At 57.3% G+C, this 23,373-nt stretch overlaps 1 protein-coding gene across 5 annotated transcripts in view; it reads right to left on the bottom strand.

Annotated features, from left to right (window-relative positions):
* LOC136382110 (contactin-4) overlaps nucleotides 1–23,373 on the bottom strand; it is an 813,951-nt gene that overhangs the window by 28,817 nt on the left and 761,761 nt on the right. For 4 of the 5 annotated variants that reach the window (XM_066351018.1, XM_066351020.1, XM_066351019.1 and 1 more), the window contains 6 exons: nucleotides 19,737–19,912; nucleotides 12,439–12,559; nucleotides 8,730–8,888; nucleotides 4,026–4,175; nucleotides 2,528–2,598; nucleotides 809–1,043 (listed from right to left, as the gene is read on the bottom strand). In XM_066351018.1, coding sequence (XP_066207115.1) covers nucleotides 809–1,043; nucleotides 2,528–2,598; nucleotides 4,026–4,175; nucleotides 8,730–8,888; nucleotides 12,439–12,559; nucleotides 19,737–19,912 — 912 coding nt within the window. The remainder of the gene's footprint in view (nucleotides 1–808; nucleotides 1,044–2,527; nucleotides 2,599–4,025; nucleotides 4,176–8,729; nucleotides 8,889–12,438; nucleotides 12,560–19,736; nucleotides 19,913–23,373) is intronic. The other variant, XM_066351022.1, reaches the window with a different exon arrangement.

Here is a 23,373-nt window from a genome sequence, read left to right as displayed (position 1 = left end):
TGCACACCAGGCCGACACTCTACCACTGAGCCAACTGGCCAGGGCCAACACTGCACCCATTTTGCACGTTACTGTTTTCCTTGCAGTGGTCTTTCTGAGACAGAAACCTAGCCATGCCGTGAGCAGTAACATTCACCACATCCTGGTTTTGATTTGCCAGCTATATACTTTTTTCCCAATGAGATTTGAATCTAGACAGAACTATAAAATATTTTCGAAAAGTCCGTTTGATACCACTTACAAGGAACCCGAGTTTCCCTCTGAAATGCCCATCGCACCCCAGAGGAGGCCAGGCCAGGAGACCTCTGAAGCTTGGTGTCTCCATAGCAACACAGGGCTCTCTCGGGGTTCGCTGACTCAGTGCTTAGGGAGGGTCACGCTCGCTCGGACGATGACAGAGGGGACAGCAATGAAGGCAGACATGCTGCATCCCGGCTCAAACCATTAATCACAGAAAAACTTGTGCTTTACGAAAATAAAACGGTGAGAGGCAAGGCAAATTATATCTTGATAGCCACTTAGCGGGATACCATCGACTAGCAGTCTCGTGGAGGTGACGCTCACAGGTAAGTAGATATGAAAACGGTCCAGGGGGACCTGCCGTGTGGCCACCTGTTACTGACCACAGGAGACTGGCTGTCCTGCTCAGAGCCCGGTGCTGGACAGCCCACCACACGGTCTACATATCACACTCACCCTGAGGCCAGGGTGTGCCTTCACGAGTTCAGGGTGCAGTGCCCAGTGGGCTGCATGTCCTAAAACCAACGTCCCGGCACGGGGGAACCGGCACCGTCCCTGGGCAGCGTACCTTCCTCGGCAGAGTACACGACCGTGATGGGGCTGAAGGGGCCTTCGCCCTTGTTGTTGAAGACCCCCACTCGGACCTCGAAGGGGGCGAAGGGACGCACACTCTCGTTCCGGAACACGTAGCGGCAGGCGTCGGCCGAGGCCAGCACCGTCAGCATCCAGATCACCGTGCCGTAGGGCCGGAAGGCCACCACGTAGCCAAAGCCTCGCCCGTTCTGCAGCTCCTCAGGGACCGTCTGGGAAAGGGCACAGGGGGTCAGGAAGGGGTTCTGGGGTCACGGCGGCGGGGTTCGAAGGCGGAAATGGTGGTGTCCCGCCAGCCTGACGCGTCTGTCTGTGCCCCTCCCTGCCTGTCTTACCGTGCGCCTCGCCAAGGGCGTGAAATCCGGCCCTGGACGCATAGCTCGGTCGGTTAGAGCATTGGTCCAAAGGTTCGAGCCCCGGTCAGGGCACATACAGGAATGGACTATTTGTTCCTGTCTCTCCCTCTCTCTCTCTCCTTGCTCTCTCAAAACCAATAAAATAAACATTAAACTAAACAAGGGGTATTACACCTGGGGCTTGCCATCAAGGGATGTTGCCTTAGATATTCATGAGGTCTGAAGGAGCGTTAAAAAGAAAACTCAACAGAACACCCTGCAGAGGGCAGCCTGGCTCAGACCCAGCTCCGAAACAGACGGAAGCGACTATAGCAGACCGCGGGGAGTTGACCTAGAACCCAAGAGCGCCAACCGGTGCCATCTCACACGGCTCTTCCTCCAGCGCCAGCCAGACCCAAGGCCCCGCTGCGGAAGGAGGGACCACCAGGGCTCGGGCAACAGCCCCCTCTCCAAACTGAAGGGGGCGCTGGCGGCTGGGGCGGCTCTCAGGGACGGGCTCTGGCTGAGTGAAGGATTTTAACGGCTGGGCTGTTGTCCAGAGTCCCTCAAAAACAGGAAGGGCCCTGGCCGGTTGGCTCAGTGGTAGAGCGTTGCCCAGAAAGTGGGAGTCCAGGGTTCGATTCCCGGCCAGGGCACACAGGAGAAGCGCCCATCTGCTTCTCCACCCTTCCCCCTCTCCTTCCTCTCTGTCTCTCTCTTCCCCTCCCGCAGCCAAGGCTCCATTGGAGCAAAGATGGCCCGGGCGCTGGGGATGGCTCTGTGACCTCTGCCCCAGGCGCTAGAGTGGCTCTGGTCATGACAGAGTGACACCCCAGATGGGCAGAGCATCGCCCCCTGGTGGGCATGCCGGGTGGATCCCAGTTGGGCGCACGCAGGAGTCTGTCTCTCTGCCCCCCTGCTTCAAACTTCAGAAAAAAAAACTATACAAAAAAACAAAAACACAAAGGACCTTTTTTAAAACTCCCGCGTCCCCTTTCCCCGCCCGGGCACCCCGCTGGCCACTATGCCGCCCGGGTGCACCAGAGCCGGTTGGTCCCTGGGCAGGTGGTGACTGGGGAAGGAAGAGCCGCGGGGTGTCTGTGAACCAGGCCCGTTTTGTATGTATTTGTGTTGTCCCGCCTTCTCGACTGTGTTCCCGGCGATGAACCGAACTGCTCTTAACCTCGGGCGGGCACGTGCCGTCCGGCCCTGCAGGCCGTGAGCCGTGTCGGAGGGGGGTGTGCCCGCGAATGGACTTCAGCCGTTACATCGGAGGGGCACCCTCCCCACACGTGTTTCCACAGAGGCAGAAAGACTGAAATCGCCCAGACGACTGTGTCTTCACACTGGGACGCACTCACCTCCCAGGTTATGACCAGTTCGGATTTGCTGCCTCCACCACCACTGACATTCGCCGGGGTGACTTCAGGGACTGTTCCGGGAACAAAAACAAAACAAAACACAACAGGTCGTGTCAGGGGGCAAAGGCAAATGAGAGCCCGGAGTGTGGCCCGGTGGAGGCGAGGCTCTTCAGAGGAATTGCTGGAGGCACATAGCTTTGTGCTTTGAGACCAGCAGCCATGTGGACTAAAGGGCCCGGACCATCACCTCGAGGAAGCGAAATGCACCAAGGGGGCTGTACGAGGTGCCTGCTTCCCGGTCAACAAGGCACACGGCTGACCGCTCGTCCGTGGTCGAGCTTCAGTGGGGACGAGCAGAGGCCTGAGGCCCTCCTTCTAAGGCCCGGGGAGACGGTGGGGTCAGTGCACACAGGACAGGCCCAGCGCAACGACGCCCCCAGGAAACAGCACGGGGCGGGGGGCACAGAGGCGCCTGTGGGGTGTCTGAGAGGCAGGCCGCTCTGAGCGGGCAGGTAACCGCTTCTCGGAGGAGGGGGGTTCTGAGCTGGGAGCTGAGGGGAGCTGTGGACAGAGGCGACCCCCCGGTTCCCGGAGCTCACCCCCACCGATCCCCAGTTTTCTCTGTAAAAGGGGGGAAGTACGCTGGCCCCCTCCTCGGGACTGCTGAGAGGAGTGAATTAAACTGCAGGCCGGGGGTGGGTGAGAGGCCGGCAGGGGGGTTAGCTGTATGATCAGCACGGGAACGAGAGACTCCAGACGGGATTTCACGGTGTCTGGCCGGGGTGTGCAGCCGGTGGCTGGCCATGTGCCCTTGGTTAAAGCCGATGGAATACATCTAGTGGCTTTTGTCCAAAGGTGGGGTCATGTCCTCGAGTTCCCATTTGTTTAGGGTCCCCACTAGTCTTTCAACAAACAGAGGGCCTGGCTCCGCTGGGCACCTGCACTGACCGCCATTTACACGAGGGAGGTTAAGGGACAGGTGACCCCGACGAGTTCAGCTCCTCCCTCCCTGTGTCACCAAAGCTGCGTACACAGGGACCAGAGGGAGCTGCTGACCAGGCCCCTGGGAGTTAGGGGGACGCCTGGAATCTCAGCTTCTGGGGGTGTTTATACCCTCAGCATATCCGAACTTCTGGGAAGAACTCACTCTTCTCCACTAGTGACTTCTGCGGGCTGATCCCATCAGCAATGTGGGACGTGAGTTAAAAATACAAATCCCCGAAAGAGGGTCTTGGTGACACACAGACCAACGAGGACAGAGTTGGCGTTTGAGGGACCTGAGCCCAGCTGTCTCCCCCTGCGCGGGGGCCCCGGTGAGGAGAGAGAGAACTCAACTCGGGACTGAAACTCCCTGCTGGTTAGGCTGCGCGTCTGCGGGCCGACTTCTCATCCTTCCAACCTTCCAGGGAAGGGGGTGCTCGCAGGGGCTCCCGGGGGGGGGCGTCGGGCTGGAGGACGTCACAGCCCGAAGACCCCATCTGCGTCGGGTGCTACTCACGGGCCTCCTCGGTCCTCCGCTTCTCCGAGGGCCGGCTGGGCTCTCCGATCCCAATCGCGTTGGCTGCGACCGTGCGGAACTCATACTCCACCCAGGGGTTCAGACCCACCACGGTCGCCGTGAAGGTCTTCCCGTCGACGACTTCAGGGACTGGAAGACATCAAAGGCCATCCCACGTTGGGAAGTGGGGGCACTGCCGCCCTCGACCCCCAAACCCCAACGGGACGACGCTCAGACCACGGTGGGCGTTCATGTAGACAGCTGTGCCAGGGAGCGCCTCCCCGAACTCAGACCCCCAGCGACGACACCCCAACAGACACGAACTTCTTCGGGGCTCAAGGCGACTGGCCTGTAACCCCTGCTTCCACGAGATGCGTTTCAGCAAAGACCATATGGGGAAGGGCACATTTCTGCATTCTTACAGCTCTCCCACGAGGAAGGTCAAAGGATGATCTCCACTTTTATAGCTAAGGAAACTGCCTCACAGAGGTTAGGTGAGTCGCTCAGGGTCACCCTAGAATCGCACCTCCCCTGACTGCTTGCTCCAAGCGCCACCTCTGACTGTAACAGTGGAGGTTGAATGTGGCAATGGAGGTTGAATGTGACAGTGGAGGTTGAATGTGACAGTGGAGGTTGAATGTTACATTAGCACATCTAAGGAAAGAATCTGTGAATATAGCAGGGACGGCCCATGAGGGTCACAGAAAGTGGGAGTCCGGGAGGCAGAACCTGCCTGTGTCACCAGCAGGACTTGGGGAAGGGCTCCTTCACAAAGAATGTGGCCCCTGGCTTGACGCCACAGCCCGGGAGCTCTGAATGTTGCCTCTATGCTCACGGAACAAGGTTTTTGAGTTGTTGTTGTTGTTGTTTTTTAGTGTGTGTGTGTGTGTGTGTGTGTGGCAGAGACAGAGGGAGGGACAGACAGACAGATAGGGAGAGAGATGAGAAGCATCAATTCTTCGTTGCGGCCCCTGAGTTGTTCATTGATTGCTTTCTCATATGTGCCTTGACCGGGGAGGGGGCGCTACAGCAGACTGAGTGACCCCTTGCTCAAGCCAGCGACCTTGGGCCCAAACTGGTGAGCTGTGCTCAAACCTGATGAGCCCGTGCTCAAGGTGGCGACCTTGGGGTCTTGAACCTGGGTCCTTCCGCGTCCCAGTCCGACGCTCTATCCACTGTGCCACCACCTGGTCAGGCCATTTTTGAGTTTTAAACTGATTACTGCAAAGATTTCCCATTGGACCCAGAACATTTGAAGGGAGATGTCCTGTGATGAAACTGAGGCTACTGGACTGGTGACCAGGCTGCCACCCTTGCAGGGCCATATATACACTGTCCTCCCCTCTGAAGGTGACGTGTGGGCTCTGCGGTCAGTCCCCCTGGGTTCTAACCCTGAATCCGCACTTAGGAGCCGAATGACCTTGGGCGAGTGGCTGAACCTTCCCAGGCCTTGGTCTCCTCGCCGTAACATCAGGCTCATGACAATGGCTATCCCGGTGCATTGGAAAGCCCGAGACCAGCCCCTAGAAGAGCAGGGGGCACGTAGGAAGCGCTCGACAAACCCTACTTATTTATTTAAATCATCCTCAGCCTCTCCCTCCTCCTCTGCCTCCCCTCCCCTTCCTCCTGCACCTCTTTCATCATATTTGGGCAGCACTTCCTATTTTTGACAAAGTGTCACAATCATCTCTCTCTCGTGTCATAAACAACGCTCATCAGGGCCCACGGAGCAGCAGAGGACAGGAGGACGCAGAGGGAGACCAGCCGGCCAGCGGTCAGGCCTGGACTCCACCCCCAGCTTCCGGGTTCCCCCCTCTGCTTCCTGGACGGCACCTGGGCCTCAGAAGGAAGTCAGCAGGGTCAGCTGCACACACAGAAACCCGTCTCTGACGCTGGATGTTAAACTGGGGGGAAAAATAAGTAAAAAGGAGCTGTGAGAACCAGTGTGATTCTTCGGAACGGCAGACACCTGGACCCATCACTCCGCTGATCTCTACTTCAGACCACGGGGCAGGGGGTGCACAGCCGACCCCCCCGGGGGGGGGCGAGGGGAGTATGCATCGTGCTGGCGAGGACTACTGTTTGTCCATTCTTATTTTTTTCCCTAAAGGAAAACTAAATAACAAGATGAGTCAACGTGGAGGTACAGCCAGGGACAGCGATGGCATGGCCAACTCAGTATTTTTTAATAGAAGCAAACCTCACTTTTCTTCGTGCCCGTATTCAGCCATCTAAAAAAAATGGGCGGCAAGTCAGGAGGCCCTGGACAGTCTTTGGTCATCGGTTTCTCGAGAGCGGTGGTAATGAAAGGTCAGTAACGCTGACTAGCCGCTAGCCTGGGCCTCTGCTTCCCAAAGTGTAACCTGAGCCACACAGATGAGTGCAGGGAACGCACAAGTGGATACATTCTGTGTTTGCCGCTCATGTACTTTAAAACGTGTGTTAAGGGAAAAATATAACCATCACAACAGGCCCATTATTTCACAGACATTACTGCTTAGGATAAGTAAAAAAAAACAAACAAATGTGCCCTGGCTTGCTGGTTCAGTGCTAGAGTATCTGTCTGTCCAGCATGTGGATGTCCCAGGTTCAATTCCTGGTCAGGGCACACAGGAGGAATGACCATCTTCTTCCCCACCCCTCCCCCTTGTTTCTCTCTCTCTCCCCCTCTTGCAGCCATGGCTCAACTGGTTTGAGCAAGTTGGACCCGGGCACTGAGGATGGTTCCATGGCCTCTGCCTCAGGCGCTAAAATAGCTCGGTTGCCAAGCAACGGAGCAGCGTCCTAGATGGGCAGAGAATCATCTGGTAGGGGGCTTGCTGGATGGATCCCAATTGGGGTGCATATGTGGAAGTCTGTCTGTCTCTCTGCCTCCCCGCCTCTTGCTTAATAAAAAAAAACACAAAAAACACATTAAAAAACCCAAAAAACAAATACACATGAGCTGATAGAAAGAAAAACACTAAACAAAGGAGAGAACAGCTGGCTGAGGGAGGTCCAGGACACACTGCCATAGCGTGTCATCTGCAGCCGGGGCTGACAGGAACCCGGGTGTCCTCAGCTCCTGCCGCCCCGCCCCGCCCATGGTGACGCGGAGCTCCGAAGGCCCGTAGGACAGCAGCGCGGGACAGCCCCGTGTAGTACCTGTACTGACAGCCCCGTGCGGTACCTGTACTGACAGCCTGTGCGGTACCTGTACTGACAGCCCATGTGGTACCTGTGCTGACAGCCCCTGTGGTACCTGTACTGACAGCCTGTGCGGTACCTGTACTGACAGCCTGTGCGGTACCTGTGCTGACAGCCCGTGTGGTACCTGTACTGACAGCCCGTGTGGTACTGTGGTACTTGTACTGACAGCCCCATGTGGTACCTGTGCTGACAGCCCGTGTGGTACCTGTACTGACAGCCTGTGTGGTACCTGTGCTGACAGCCCGTGTAGTACCTGTACTGACAGCCCCGTGCGGTACCTGTACTGACAGCCTGTGCGGTACCTGTACTGACAGCCCATGTGGTACCTGTGCTGACAGCCCCTGTGGTACCTGTACTGACAGCCTGTGCGGTACCTGTGCTGACAGCCCGTGTGGTACTGTGGTACTTGTACTGACAGCCCCCTGTGGTACCTGTGCTGACAGCCCGTGTGGTACCTGTACTGACAGCCCGTGCGGTACCTGTGCTGACAGCCCGTGCGGTACCTGTGCTGACAGCCCCGTGCGGTACCTGTGCTGACAGCCCCGTGCGGTACCTGTGCTGACAGCCTGTGCGGTACCTGTACTGACAGCCTGTGCGGTACCTGTACTGACAGCCCCGTGCGGTACCTGTACTGACAGCCCCGTGCGGTACCTGTACTGACAGCCCCTGTGGTACCTGTGCTGACAGCCCGTGTGGTACCTGTGCTGACAGCCCCTGTGGTACCTGTGCTGACAGCCCCTGTGGTACCTGTACTGACAGCCCGTGCGGTACCTGTACTGACAGCCCCTGTGGTACCTGTACTGACAGCCCGTGCGGTACCTGTACTGACAGCCCCTGTGGTACCTGTACTGACAGCCCGTGCGGTACCTGTACTGACAGCCCCTGTGGTACCTGTACTGACAGCCCCTGTGGTACCTGTGCTGACAGCCCGTGCGGTACCTGTACTGACAGCCCCTGTGGTACCTGTACTGACAGCCCCTGTGGTACCTGTACTGACAGCCCGTGCGGTACCTGTACTGACAGCCCCTGTGGTACCTGTACTGACAGCCCCTGTGGTACCTGTACTGACAGCCCGTGTGGTACCTGTACTGACAGCCCCTGTGGTACCTGTACTGACAGCCTGTGTGGTACCTGTACTGACAGCCCCTGTGGTACCTGTACTGACAGCCCGTGCGGTACCTGTACTGACAGCCCCTGTGGTACCTGTACTGACAGCCCGTGCGGTACCTGTACTGACAGCCCGTGCGGTACCTGTACTGACAGCCCCTGTGGTACCTGTACTGACAGCCCCTGTGGTACCTGTACTGACAGCCCCTGTGGTACCTGTGCTGACAGCCCGTGCGGTACCTGTACTGACAGCCCGTGCGGTACCTGTACTGACAGCCCCTGTGGTACCTGTGCTGACAGCCCCTGTGGTACCTGTACTGACAGCCCCTGTGGTACCTGTACTGACAGCCCCTGTGGTACCTGTGCTGACAGCCCCTGTGGTACCTGTACTGACAGCCCCTGTGGTACCTGTGCTGACAGCCTGCCAGCCCACGGAGAATGGAGTCCTGGCTTGAATGATGTACACGGTGACGGGGCTGTGGTTGTCGGGCCCGGGTCTCCAGGACAGCTGAGCAGTGGTGTCTGTGATCTCGTCTATGGTCACTGCCTCGGGGGGACCTGGGGGACCTGCCAAAGAGCGAGACCCTCAGAAGCGGAGCTGGGGGTCCCTGCACGTCCATGCAAGCGACCGCGTAACTGAATGGGGCCTTTCGCTGTGCATTCCCCGGGTCCCGGGTTCACTGCCTGCCCATTCCTTGTTGAAGACCTACTAGGTGTCTGCACTCTGAGACTCCGGATGGTCAGACACGCCCCTCCTTCCTGGGGCTCACAGTGCAATAGGGGAAAGGAACAGGAAACAACACCTGCAGTGGAGTCTGTCCTAGGCGCTAAGAGGGAAGGCTGGGGTGCCGCAGGGCCCAAACTCTCCACTGCGACCATCCTATCCTACAGGCTCCGAGGAGAGGCCGGCCACTATTTCCTGGGGTACGGCCGTGACGGGCAGGGACAAGAGTCCTCAGGACACGGTCATGGCCACCCTCGAGTGTGTGGATTGGAGCGGATGGGTTTTGGGGGTCTCAGGGTATCCTCCCCACCCCCATCACACAGGCAAGCTGACGCTTATGTGAGAGGGGACGGCTGTGAAGACGGTCCGCGCTCAGGTCCCGGGTGGGAGGGCCCCCCCACAGCAATTTCAACACCAGCTGCAGGGCCCAGACGGACCCTGCCCTGCGGTCTCTGCAGGGGGGCTGTGTTTTCCTGTTCATCCCCCCCCCCTGGTGGGCAGCGTTTCTGCCCACGCGCTTGACATCATGGACACGACACGGGAGGATGTCCGTCTTCGTGGAGGGCCCGGAGGTCGAAGGCACAGGCGGGTGGGAAGTGGCCGGCAGGCACACGTGAAACTCCGGCAGCTGGAGTAGAGACCCAGGCGGCCGCCAGGCAGACACGGGAGGCTCTCACCGGGCAGGTAAGTGCACTCACCTCTCAGCGGGCACACTGCCACCTCCAGAGGGAAGGGGGACACAGAAGGGGAAGGGAAGACACAGTGAGGGCCGTGCCGCCCATGGGACGGGCACAGGAAATGTTCCTGGGGTGCTGGGGGGTTTGTGTTCCGGGCTAGCCCTCCGGGGTGCCGCTGGGGTGCTGCAGGGCCTGTCATGGGCGGGTGGTCAAGAGCTGCTGGCGGTCCCCTTCGGCCAGGCTTCGTTCTGGGATCCCCTCCTGCGTCCCCTACACGATGCCCTAAATTTCTCTGTCCTCCTTCACAGATTAAATCACTTTTACTATAGACCCACAGGTGAGAGGTGAGACTATATATATCCCCCCCCCCCCGCCATCCCCCCCCCCCCCCGACTCCTCAACGAAAGATCTGGAAGTCTGTGGTGGAATTAGTTTTCCACGGTGACATTTTAGCAGGTCAGTGTCATGCCACCTCGATACACTTGGGGACACCTTTGGCCTCGTTAACCAGAGAGAGTCCAGAAGATGCGGACCCCTTCTTTCTTCTCGCTGCCTTCACAGTTAAAGTTTGCCTCTGTGTCCCCCCACCCCCCACCCCCCGCACCCCGTGACTGCTCCTTCGATGGCCTTTCAAACCGGAGCAGCGGGAGCAGGGAAGTGTCTCCCTCAGACCACTCTCCACGGGCAACACGGACAGGGAGCCCCTGAGCCCACGCGGGGAGGCCTGACCTTGGCTGCTGGAGATGAGACGGGACTTCCAGGCTCCCTGAGCTCTGTGAGCCCCCCCTTCCCCGCCCCCCCCTTCCCTGCTGCCAGTTCGGAACAAGGCCTTACGTAAATGGAGCTTTTACCAGCTTTGTCTGGGGGGGTGGGGGGGTGGGCTTCCTCTTTCCAAACGCGCCCAGTGAGCAAACGTCTGTCCTCCCCCAGACCGTTCACAAGGCCAGGGGCTCGCTGACGTTTCGGTCACAGGCACAGGGGTCACCCCACTCTGCCTCTGTGTCCTTCTCGGGAAGGGGGCGCCCTCTCAGCTGCCACTAAGCCGCCTAGAGAGTCAAGAAATGTCTGAGGGCCCAGGAAGCTGGAGCGGAGCCTCCAGGGGTCTTCTCTCAAATATGCACACCTCCTACCGGGCAGAGATGCTTGTCTGGCCCCCTCCCGGCCCCTCCCGGCCCCCCCACCTCGTCGGAATAGGCAGAAAGGCCACAAGGCAGAGCCCGGGAGGACAAACATGAAAAGATTGTGGTTTAAAACGTGGCCTATTAATTTACGGGCCTGATTAACTGCTGAGCCGGCTGTTCCCTCAGACTGTTTGCAGACTCCTCCGGGCACTTCCTGTTACTTTCTGTGAAGTGAAGTATATACAGTATCGTTTAAAAAGCTTCGGATAGGGCCGATCTAAATATTTACTAGTGTAATTCATGGGTGTTTAAACTGCTGATCTGCACATTATCCTAATTAAACAGAGGATAAGTTTTCACTGACAGAATTCTTTTGCTCCCTAGGGGAGCGTGGACCAGCTTTGGTGATGTTGAAACAGAAATAAAACCCGTTCCCCGATGTTACTCTGCGACCGGCTCCGTCCAGGTCAAAGCGTTGTCCCTCATCTCGCCCTTATCTGTACCGTTACTGAGATGTTTCTTTTGTTTTTGTCTCTTTTAGGCAATTTACAGGGGAACCAAAGCAGACAGGATGCAAAAGCCACTTGTCTTGAACTTCTCTTGACAGTTGAAGTTTGCTAACACCCACACCCCCCGACGCTGAGCCCAGGGGAGCGAGCAACACGCTTCGTGGCTCTCGGTAATCCATCCTCTGTGCGTCCGAAAGGCCCCCAATTGTAGTTCCTCGCACCCCAAGCGCTGCCGGCCCCAGGAGCCTCAGACACCCAGAGCCAGGGTCAGGCGAAGGGGGCGCTAGCAAGAACTTAGGTTGACATTTGAACGGCTTCTCTTTCCACAGGTCAGAAAACCCCTGCGCACGCCGGTGTGTCCACCGTTCATGAAGAGGTTACATTTAATCTAAAAAATAAATATATTTCTTAAAAGCCCACATCCTGCTCCCTTACAAGCTGGTTGGGGGTGGGGGGCTTGGCGTGCAGTTCACCGCGGTGGCTGAGAAACGGGGTTCACAGCCCGCGGCTGACGTCAGGCCAAGCAAGTCCCCCAAAGGTGGGCTCTGTCCCAGGCAGCCAGGAGACCTTCCCCTCTAAACCTGTATTTTAGGGACCGCTACCTTGAGAGAAAGAAGAGGAAACTGGGGGGGGGGACTGGTGATGCTGTCACACCAGCCCCCCCCCCCCCGCCCCGGCCCCTGCAGCCCTGGCCTGGAACCCCGTTTGGGTCAGCTCCCGGGAAAGCTGAAAGAAGAAAAGCCCAGCCTGATCCCCCTTCAGCCTCCGGCTTCCACGCCTCTGAGGTCAGCCTGGGTCCTGGGTCCTCTCCACCCGGGAAGCGCTCAGTGGGGCCCCTCCCGGGGGTGACTTTCAGAGCCAAGTCGCCGGATTTGCGCTGCCCTTTGGGACGCTCTCCTACGAGAGGCGGAGGCACAGAGCTTCCGGAGACCGCTGACCGCCACTGGCCGAGTGGAGCTTCTGCCTGGCTCCGTCCTCCCCCCACAATTCTACCACCACCGAGGGTTTCTGAGCTCTGGGCAGGCATGGACCTGGGAACACTGTCTCCAGGACAAACCCCGCCCCCGCTTCCCCCCCCCCCCATACCTCTGACGATCAGGTCGGCGGCCACAGACAGCCGGTCCACGCTGGTCTGGACGGAGCAGACGTACTTCCCGGCGTGCTGCAGCTGGATGTTCCGGATCATCAGGTCCCCGGCCGAGTCCTGCTGAGAAAGGAGGGGCGGCGGCCACCGTTAGGTTTTCATGGGCCCTCGTCCTGCGCGCTCCCTGAAGGACCCCATGACGATGGACGGATGTCTTTCACACGGGCTGACGGGGAGGTTCGGGACGTAAGCCAGAGCCTGTTAAAAGAGGGGGCCAGCCCCAGGTGGCGATGGGAATGCCCCACACGTCCGGAATGCACCTGGGACAAGCCCTGGCATGCGGTCGGGCGTCTCCAGGGCTCTGGGACACACGTGCCACTGTGTTCGAAGCCTGTGACGTAGGTAAGGTGGCTGCTGACTTCATCCCGGGGTCTCCTCAGACACGCCCCTGACTGGCACCCCCCCCAACCCCATGCTTCAGAACCCTGTATCCGGAAGGGTCTCCCCTTTAGAACCAGCGACCGGAGCGCTCCCAGGTCTCGAGGAGAGGAAGCTGACGAGCAGGTTCTCCGGGGAACGCCTGCATCACACGCTGGGGAACAGAACCCACTTCTTGTCCAAGTGTCGCGTGTATGCAGGGTGGATGAGCAGGTGACCAGGACGACCAGCTCCCCAGGACGGAACACCCCCACGTGTCGTGTGCATGCAGGGTGGACAAGCAGGTGACCAGGACGACCAGCCCCCAGGACGGAAGGCTCCCACGTGTTGCGTGCATACAGGATGGACAAGCAGGTGACCAGGATGACCAGCTCCCAGGACGGAAGGCTCCCACGTGTTGCGTGCATGCAGGGTGGACGAGCAGGTGACCAGGACGACCAGCCCCCAGGATGGAAGGCTCCCATGTGTTGAGTGCATGCAGGGTGGATGAGCAGGTGACCAGGATGACCAGCCCCCCAGGATGGAACGCCCCCACATGTTGCGTGCATACAGGATGGACAAGCAGGTGACCAGGACGACTAGCCCTCAGGACGAAAGGCTCCCACGTGTCACGTGCATTCAGGGTGGACAAGCAGGTGACCAGGACGACCAGTCCCCCAGGACGGAACGCCCCCACGTGTCGCATGCATGCAGGGTGGACAAGCAGGTGACCAGGATGACCAGCCCCCCAGGATGGAACGCCCCCATGTGTCATGTGCATGCAGGGTGGACGAGCAGGTGACCAGGATGACCAGCCCCCCAGGATGGAATGCCCCCACGTGTTGAGTGCATGCAGGGTGGATGAGCAGGTGACCAGGATGACCAGCCCCCCAGGATGGAACGACCCCATGTGTTGAGTGCATGCAGGGTGGACGAGCAGGTGACTAGGACGACCAGCCCCTGGATGGAACGCCCCCACATGTTGCGTGCATACAGGATGGACAAGCAGGTGACCAGGACGACCAGCCCTCAGGACGAAAGGCTCCCACATGTCACGTGCATTCAGGGTGGACGAGCAGGTGACCAGGACGACCAGCCCCCCAGGACGGAACGCCCCCACGTGTCGCATGCATGCAGGATGGACAAGCAGGTGACCAGGATGACCAGCCCCCCAGGATGGAATGCCCCCACGTGTTGAGTGCATGCAGGGTGGATGAGCAGGTGACCAGGATGACCAGCCCCCCAGGATGGAATGCCCCCGTGTGTTGAGTGCATGCAGGGTGGATGAGCAGGTGACCAGGATGACCAGCTCCCCAGGATGGAACGACCCCACGTGTTGCGTGCATGCAGGGTGGACAAGCAGGTGACCAGGACGACCAGCCCCCAGGACGGAAGGCTCCCATGTATCATGTGCATGCAGGGTGGACGAGCAGGTGACCAGGATGACCAGCCCCCCAGGACGGAAGGCTCCCATGTATCATGTGCATGCAGGATGGACGAGCAGGTGACCATGACGACCAGCCCCCCAGGACGGAACGCCCCCACGTGTCATGTGCATGCAGGATGGACGAGCAGGTGACCAGGACAACCAGCCCCCCAGGACGGAATGCCCCCATGTGTTGCGTGCATGCAGGGTGGACGAGCAGGTGACCAGGACAACCAGCCCCCAGGACAGAACGCCCCCACGTGTCGCATGCATGCAGGGTGGACGAGCAGGTGACCAGGATGACCAGCCCTCTGGAAGGAACGCCCCCACGTGGCCCAGAGGTCGGTCGCCGGCGTGGTGCTTTTCATAAACGTGAGGCAAGGACCCCACAGGCCGTCACAAAGGGGGTATTCACTGAAGAACACTGCTGCCCCCCCCTGGAGGTGGGTGTCACGCTCGCTTCATCGAAAGCTTGGAGAACAGCAGTGTCAGCAAGAGCATGCACCTTATGGGTCAGATTTGGGGAGACACGCTTCTTTCTACCCCCCCCCCACACACCATGGATGACGAGGTAACTTAGGGTTTTCACACCCCAAACTGTAGACCCTAATTGCTGCTGTTCTTCCAGGTGACAGCAATATGGGACAGTGCTTGGTGGCATTTACCACAGGGCTGGCATCTGCTGAAGCTCTGCCTGGTGCTTTCCCTGTGTGAGCTCACGGCCCCGTGACCCGGGTCCTCTCGCTGTACTTCTGTCACAGGTGAGGGACAAGGTGACAGGACTCGCCCAAAGTCACCATGCCGGTATGGGGCCGAGCCAGGGTGGCAACCCACGTGGTCTCAGTCCCTCTTCTGCTTATTTATTTGTTCCTTCAACGACAGTTGACAGTCCACAGTGCTTTGTATTAGTTTCAGGCATGCAGCGTCGTGACCAGACAATCAGATACTTTTACAAAGAGCCCCCCCCCCCCGCACCCCCGCCCGCGATATTGCCAGGGCCCACCTGCCGCCGTTCCCAGTCATTGTCATGTTATTGAGTCTGTTCCCTACGCTGCACTCTACACCCCCGGGACTGCTGTGTAACTGCCGATCTGTCCTGATCCGTCTCTTCACCTGCGTCACCCAGTCTCCCAGCTCCCTCCCCCCTGCCACCATCGGCCTGTTCTCTGTGTCCAGGAGGCTGTGTCTGTTTTGTCGGGTCATGTGTCCTGTTCTTTAGACCCCACAGGTAAGTGAAACCATGTGGTACTTGTCTTAACGACGTCTGACGTATTTTAATGAGCATAATATCCTCTAGGTTTGTCCATGCTGCCGTAAAATATAAGATTTCCTTCTTTTTGTACAACCGCATAGCACTCCACTGTGTAAACAAACCACAGCTTTTTTATCCACTCGTCCACTGATGGGCACTCGGGCACTCGGCTGTTTCCAGGTCTTGGCTGTTGCAGACAGCACTGCAATGAGCAAGGGGTCCATATTTTCTTTCAAATTCGTGTTTTGGGTTTCTTCGAATATATTCCCAGAAGTGGAATCGCTCCGTTGTGTATCAGCTCCATCTTTTACATGTTTGAGGAATCTCCATACTGTTCTCCACAGTGGCTGCACCAGTCTGCATTCCCACCAGCGGTGCAGGGGGGTCCCCTTTTCTCCACACCCTCGCCAGCACTTGTTGGCTGATGTTCTGATGAGAGCCATTCAGACAGGTGCGAGGTGATACCGCATGGTGGCTCATTTGCATCTCTCGGATGATGGGTGACATTGAGCTCAGTCCCTTGTCTTCCCTTTAAGGGGCCACCTCACCGTCCAGAAAGACTGACCGCCAATGACGGACGGTGCACGCAGTTTCCTCTCTGTTCCAGGGCGAAGACACATCACTTATTCCCCCAGGACACGGGGAGGCACAGGGTCAGAGTGAGGGGAAACCCAGAGTGGACAGAGGTCTGGGGCTCCCTGTCCTGGACTGGCCCTTGCTGTGTGTGCCCTCCTGCTGTGTCTCCGTCTGGGCCTGAAGACCACTGAGGGGAGAAGGGAGGACACTCTGCCTACTGAGGGGCTGCAAGAACCACCGAGCCTGTGTGTGTGTGTGTAAATGTATGTGTAAGTGTGTGTGTGTATGTGTGTAAGTGTGTGTAAATGTGTGTAAGTGTGTGTATGTGTGTGTAAGTGTGTGTGTATGTGTGTGTAAGTGTGTGTAAGTGTGTGTGTAAGTATGTGTGTGTAAGTGTGTGTAAATGTGTGTGTAAGTGTGTGTGTGTAAGTGTGTGTGTAAATGTGTGTGTAAGTGTGTGTGTGTAAGTGTGTGTAAATGTGTGTAAGTGTGTGTGTGTAAGTGTGTGTGTAAATGTAAGTGTGTGTAAATGTGTGTAAGCGTGTGTATAAGTGTGTGTATGTAAATGTGTGTGTGTAAGTGTGTGTGTGTAAGTGTGTGTAAGTGTGTGTGTAAGAACCTTCCTAAAACTGTGAAGCACAGGCTTGATTTAAACTGGCATTATTGATGACCATGATCAATCACGTCAAAGACATTAAATCTAATTCAAGAAGAGAAGTGTGGGTTTTTTTTGTTTTTTGTTTTATTTTTCCTCCCCAAAATCTCTTTTATTTACAACCCTGGCTTTCTCCTCCGGACTCGACTATTTACTGACTGAGACTTACAGTTGCTCGTGAAATAGAATAATCATGGCTGCCCGATTTCCCGGGGTTCCTGGGAGGATCACGGAGCCGATGTCTGGGGGAGCGGCTGATGAAGGATTAGTCACCTGGAAACAGGAGGCACTGATTGTCACGACGAGTCCTTCCTTAGCCGAGACACTTCCTGGCTGGGACTTCAGTTCACGGTTGTGAAGGAGGGTGGAGCCACATGGGTTTTAAGGGGACGACTCCACTATCCCAATAACTCACTCTGCTGACCGAGGGCTTGCGTGGCGCGGACAGCGGTGGCCGGAGGTTTCAGAGCACGGCAACCCGTCAACAGCACGCTGTGACTGCGTGATTCACGGGGTGCTCTGTCTACTTACTCACTCTGACCAGATTTCTGATTTTAAAGTCAGACTGAAGCCGGGAGAGACACTGGACTGAGGGGTCTCAGACACGGAGCCCACGACAGCTTTCTCTCCCCTCGGGAGTCACCCTGACCCAGTCTCATTGAGATCCCTAATAACGTCCCAGCCTGAGAGCAGACCCCGGCTGGGTGTGTCCCCACTGTGGTCTCTTCTGTTCCCGGTGAGAACACACGGGGGCCACTGAGGGACAGTGACACATGAACGCCAAAGAAGCTGCCCAGAGGGGCCGGGGCACGCAGGGTCTCCACCCCGCTGACCCGGGAGCAGGACTGTGGGACGGGTGCCTTCAGGATTGCGCCCTCTCAACTGTCCAGTCCTAACTCGGCGCACACAGGTGATCCCGGTGGCTCTCACGCTGAGGGCTGTTCTCACTCTGACACCAACATCTTTTGTGAGGATGCGTTTCTACAGACCGAGGTCTCTACACAGGGTCCTTAGCGTCATCTGGCTCCACCTGCCTCGCAGTGGCTGACCCCCCACCCAGCCTCGGTCTGCTTGGCAGGGCGTGTTCTGATTGGATGGTGCCCAGGCCATTTTGAAGGTCACATTTTAAAATCATTTCTTATGCCTGAGACATTGGTTTTAGTAGGAAATCAAATTACTCTGCTTAAATTACAAAGATTCTTACTTAATAATTTCTTTTTCTTTTTGTATTTTTCTGAAGTGGGAAGTGGGGAGGCAGTCAGACAGACTCCCGCATGCGCCCGACCAGTATCCACCCGGCATGTTCACTAGAGGGCGATGTTCTGCCCATCTGGGGCGTTGCTCTGTTGTGACCAGAGCCATTCTAGTACCTGAGGCAGAGGCCATGGAGCCATCCTCAGCACCCGGGCCAACTTTGCTCCAATAGAGCCTTGGCTGCAGGAGGGGAAGAGAGAGACAGAGAGGAAGGGGAGGGGGAGGGGTGGAGAAGCAGATGGGCACTTCTCCTGTGTGTCCTGGCCGGGAATTGAACCTGGGACTTCCATACGCCGGGCCGACGCTCTACCACTGAGCCAACTGGCCAGGGCTCAAAGGTTCTTTTCATTTTATTTTTTCATTGTATACTTTGCCGCCATTAGCATCAGTGTTGCCTTTCAGTCCACACAACCATGGAAGGTCCTCGGGTCTCTCTGAGGTGGTAGGCACTGAGCGAGGTGCTTTTCCAGACCCGCAGGGAGTAACCATCCTCAGTGTCCTCATGCCATCGTGACCGTCTCTCTCCCTCGGTCAAGGCTGTCAGGCTGGACGACGTCCGAGAGGTCCAGAACGGCTGCCACGGCAACGGCACTCAGCCGTCCTCAAGCGGGGTTCCACGAGAGAACCTCAATGACCCGAACATCCCTGATGCAATGAATTGATTCTCTCCTGTGCACTGAACACGGGATACCGGTCACATATGATGCCCGGGAGCCCTGAGAACACTGTTGATGACATCACCGTGGGTGTCCTGGGATGTGACAGAGGGACACCCCTTGCGAAAGGCAGGGAGAAGGTGACCGGGCCGGTCCCACGCTTGAGCGGAGAACGGGCCCTCCGTCAGCCCACCGTGTGGACAGCTCTGGCAGCCTCAGTCCATCTACTCTCAGCCGAGGGGTGTGGGTAAGAGGAGGTGGACAGGGCGGACCCCGACCGCAGCCTGGTGGGTGGGGATGGCTTTTCACACCACAGCCCCGTTTTTTCCATTCCACGGCCCTGGGGCGGACCCTCCGTGAGCAGGGCAGGCAGAGGGCGTTTTGGGGGCGCCACGGGGCTGTGTTCAGGCAGAAAAACGTGTTTTGGGGGAGCGACCCTGATAGACCCGAATTGTGTGCACACTGAACCTCTTCTGGGCGTGAGCGCCAGGATCTCTTCCATGCTGTAATGAAACGTAGGGCCTTTCGTTCCGTTAAATTCCACCACGTGAAGGCCAGTCACCAGGAGATATAACACATCATCCGGTCACACTTGCAGATTCCAGAAAGATGGCCCTGAAATCACAGGACGTACCCACCCGCCAATCGTCCTCACGCCAGTGTCTTAGTGAGGTTCCGTGGTGGCCGACGGCAAGGTCGGGGCACGGAGCGCGGGTTCGCAGTCTGAAGCTGAGTTGTGCCGCCCCCGAGAGGCTGCGCGGCCCCTGGCCGCCCCCAGGACCCCCTGAGCCTCGGCCTGCTCCTGCACACACGGTCAGGAACCACTGACCTGCAGGACGGCGAAGGAGGAAGTCGAGGGGATGCCCGCCAGACGGGGTTGCTCCATAGGGGACGCTGAATGTATCAGGCCAAACGGAGCCGGGAGGAACCAAGGGTTTTCCGTGAGTCAGGCGCGTGAACAAGACTGTCGGAGAAATCCCGCGGCCTCTCTTTCCCACTGAGACAGGCTGCACTGAGCCAGTGGCCCACGGCTTCCCCGGGGACGGCCCGGCGTGAATACTTACCCCGCCGACACGCTCAAAGTGGTCCCCGTCTCGGTCGAAGTCGATCAGGCGTCCGTTGAACGACCAGGTGAACGCGATGTCCAGCGAGTGGTCGTGCGTCACCTGGCAGGTGAGAACGATGCTCTCCCCGACGGTGACGTCCATGCTGGAGGGAGGCACCGTCACCCGGGTTGGGTCTGCACAGCGGAGACAAGAGAAACGACAAGGTCTGGGGGCTGGTGCTCGGGGGAGCCCGGAGAATCCTGGAGGGGGAAGCCCACAGGGGTGTTCAGCTTTATTTTTCTCTTAAGCGCTGACGGGTCAACCTCAGTCAGCTGGCAGGCTCAGATTGGGGTGGCGGGGGGGGGGAGCAGGGGGGTCATTCTTCATCTGAGAGATGAAAACGCTCATTATGTGAAGACGCTTCCCCGGGGGCGGGGGGGGGGGGCGCAGAGCCGGGCAGGGGGCACCCAGAGGTGAGGTCTGCTCTGAAGTCACCTCTTTCGGAAGGGCTCCTCCCTCCCCTCCGCCTGGAGGAAGCGGCATTTCCTCAGCTGAGTGCAAAGCGGGAAAATCTTGGCTAATGTAAAGTTGGTCAGACTACCCCCCCCCCCCATTCCCTTTAATCAAAGTGATACATTGTATCACTTTGTATGGGAAATCTAGGAAATTCAGGAAAGTTAATCGAAGAGACAACCCTCCCCCACACAAACAAACCCTATTTGCTCTCTCGCTCTCTGGCTTAAACCTCTCTTTTTATTGTGGTATCACTTCCTTGTCTCTTCGGTTCAGAGTTTTTTCACTTGTGTTTTGTCCTATTGTAAAGATGTTCCACACATACCGCTTTTGTGTCTTTTTTTCCTACTTAATCTACGATTACCTAGATTCGTATCTTTACCTCCATCAGAATAAATAAATAAATTTGCTGAACGGGTCCTTATGTTGATAAAGAGGTCCGAAACCTCATTTTGAAACCAGCAGACATTTCGGAAAAGCTCATCCCCGATACACGATGACGATGAAGAATGCCGACGTGCATACCGCTGACGCCACGGCACCTGTGTGGCGCGTCTTTAAAATAAGGACGGCTGCTGGTTTGTTTCCAAATCCCTCCTTCTGCTGCAGTTTCCACCGGGAAGGAACAGCAGGGCTCTGCTGAGCGGAGACAGTTCATAAACTCCCCACGCTGCCTGCACACCCGGGGAGCTGGGGGGGGGGGGCTCACACGGGTTCCCCCGTCACCTTCATAGACAGCGCCAGAGAACGAGAACGCCACATGAAGAGCGAGCCTGAGCCCCCAGACACCTCAGACCTGAGCCTACAGAATGGGATTCTGAGTCAGGCCACACCCCAGACCAGGCGTCCCCAAACTACGGTCCCCGCATGCGGCCCCCTGAGGCCATTTATCCACCGCCCCCCCCCGCCGCACTTCCGGAAGGGGCACCTCTTTCATTGGTGGTCAGTGAGAGGAGCACTGTATGTGGCGGCCCTCCAATGGTCTGAGGGACAGGGAACTGGCCCCCTGTGTAAAAAGTTTGGGGACCCCTGCCCCAGACCTTCATCTGCGCTCAACCAAATCAAAACAAAACCAGTCTAGCCGATCGCAACAGAAACGACAAATCAAGAGCAAGCAGAACAATAAAAGAACCAGGATGAGTTCCCCTTCTGCACACACGCACAGGACGGCCTTCCAGGCTGGGGGCGACACCCCCACACGGTGTGCTCCCCTCAGATTCAAGTCACAGACGGGGATTCCGCGACACTTTCTCACGGGAGACAACTTGACGGGTCTTCCTCCCAATAGCCCCTGCTACAATCTCCTCTTTAAAGAGAGGATTTAAAACAGCATTGGAAAACCCAATTATATAGAAAGCAAACGCCGCCAGGTGTTTGGAAAGGATGCCCCAGGGCTGTGAATAGATGCTGAGGGTGGAGCCTCCAGGTGCTGCCCCCAGAAAACAGGAAGACGTCCTGGTCAGTGGCTGGTGAGCTTGACGGAGTGACGTCCATGAGATGAGAGATGAGAACTACGGGGTCACAGGAGGGACAATCCTTTATTTCACATAATCAAAATCTGCTCCCCTGATTAACCGACCGCCAGAATGGACAGGAATAGAGACTTTTCTTCTTTCTTTTCTTTCCTTTTCTTTTTTAATGAGGGAAGGACCCGAAAGCAAATCAGTTTAGAATAAATAATTCTAAGCAAGGGTCTAGGAACAACTCCGTTTTTACTGAACGTGCCATTGACCATTTTTGAACTTAAATTTTTCCTCTTCTATGAATGAATAATCCCCAGCTAAGATCATATGCGTCCATGAGTTTTATTTGGGGAGATGTCTCCTACTTCTGCTGTTCTCTGGGTTTGCTATTTTGATTTTTGTTTTAAGATACCTTCACTCAGCCCTGGCTGGCTGGCTCAGTGGTAGAGCGTTGGCCCTGAGTGCAGAAGTCCCGGGTTCAATTCTCCGTCAGTGCACACAGGAGAAGCGCCCATCTGCTTCTCCACCCCTCCCCCTCTCCTTCCTCTCTGTCTCTCTCTTCCCCTTCCACAGCCAAGGCTCCATTGGAGCAAAGTTGGCCCGGGCGCTGAGGATGGCTCTGTGGCCTCTGCCTCAGGTGCTAGAATGGCTCTGGTTGCAACAGAGCGACGCCCCAGATGGACAGAGCATCGCCCCCTGGTGGGCGTGCTGGGTGGATCCTGGTCGGGCACATGTGGGAGTCTGTCTCTTTGCCACCCCGCTTCTCACTTCAGAAAAATACCAAAAAGAAGAAAGAAAAAAAAGATACCTTCACTCATTGGTTGACTGATGTCCCAAGCACGCACTGTGAGTTGCCCGGACGACAGAATCCTGGTGCCAGGAGATGTGTTAATGAGAACAAGGGAACAGCATCTGCAGTCACCGAGCTTGTCACCTTCCAGGCACTGCGCTACGTGCTTTACACAGGTTATCTCATTTACTCTCAACAAGCAGGTGCTGTTCTCCCTACTTCACAGACGGGAAGACTGAGGTCTGGGAGTGGTCAGGAAACCTTCTGCTGTCCTAAGCGGCCTCTTTTCTTGAGCTGAAAACACGGTTTCCCTTCTCAGATCATCCAGAGGAAACAGTTCAAGGGCATGATCTAGCAGGGTGCACCCTTGCGCACCTGTGGTCAACGGAAGGCGTGTGAGTGCAGAAGAAATGCCAAGGCCAGGAGTGAAGACAGTCTCCAAGGGCTTCACCTCCAGCGCGAGGAACCCGTGACCTCAGACAGGTTAAGAGGCAGCGACGATTTTCTGCTCGAGAGGCAGACGCCAGCTCGGAGCTCGCACGCCAGGTTCCTGAGTGCTGAGCCAGCTCGCCAGGCGCAGGTCTCTAAGGAGTGCCTTGGTTCCCTAATCGCCGGGCGAGGGCCCGCTGAGCCGCGAGGGTCTGGCTCACACCCCCGTGCCTGGACTCCTCTGTCATCCCGGCTCACGTGTTTAAGTGACACTTGTTTCCTGAAGAACAAAACAGTCCACCCCTTTCTGCACAGGGAGGGATCGGGGACAGACAAATCCCATTATTGGCGAATGTAGCTGCTGTCCGCCAGGGACCTCTCGGGATGACACTGGCACGGCCACTGCCACTGACGGCTTACTACTTCACTCACGTCACTCTTGTCACCGCGGCCCGTCCCG

Source organism: Saccopteryx leptura, chromosome 10 (assembly GCF_036850995.1).
Source record: "Saccopteryx leptura isolate mSacLep1 chromosome 10, mSacLep1_pri_phased_curated, whole genome shotgun sequence".
NCBI lineage: Eukaryota > Metazoa > Chordata > Mammalia > Chiroptera > Emballonuridae > Saccopteryx > Saccopteryx leptura.
Note: the sequence above shows the minus strand (reverse complement) of the source record. Positions and strands in the feature narration are given on the sequence as shown.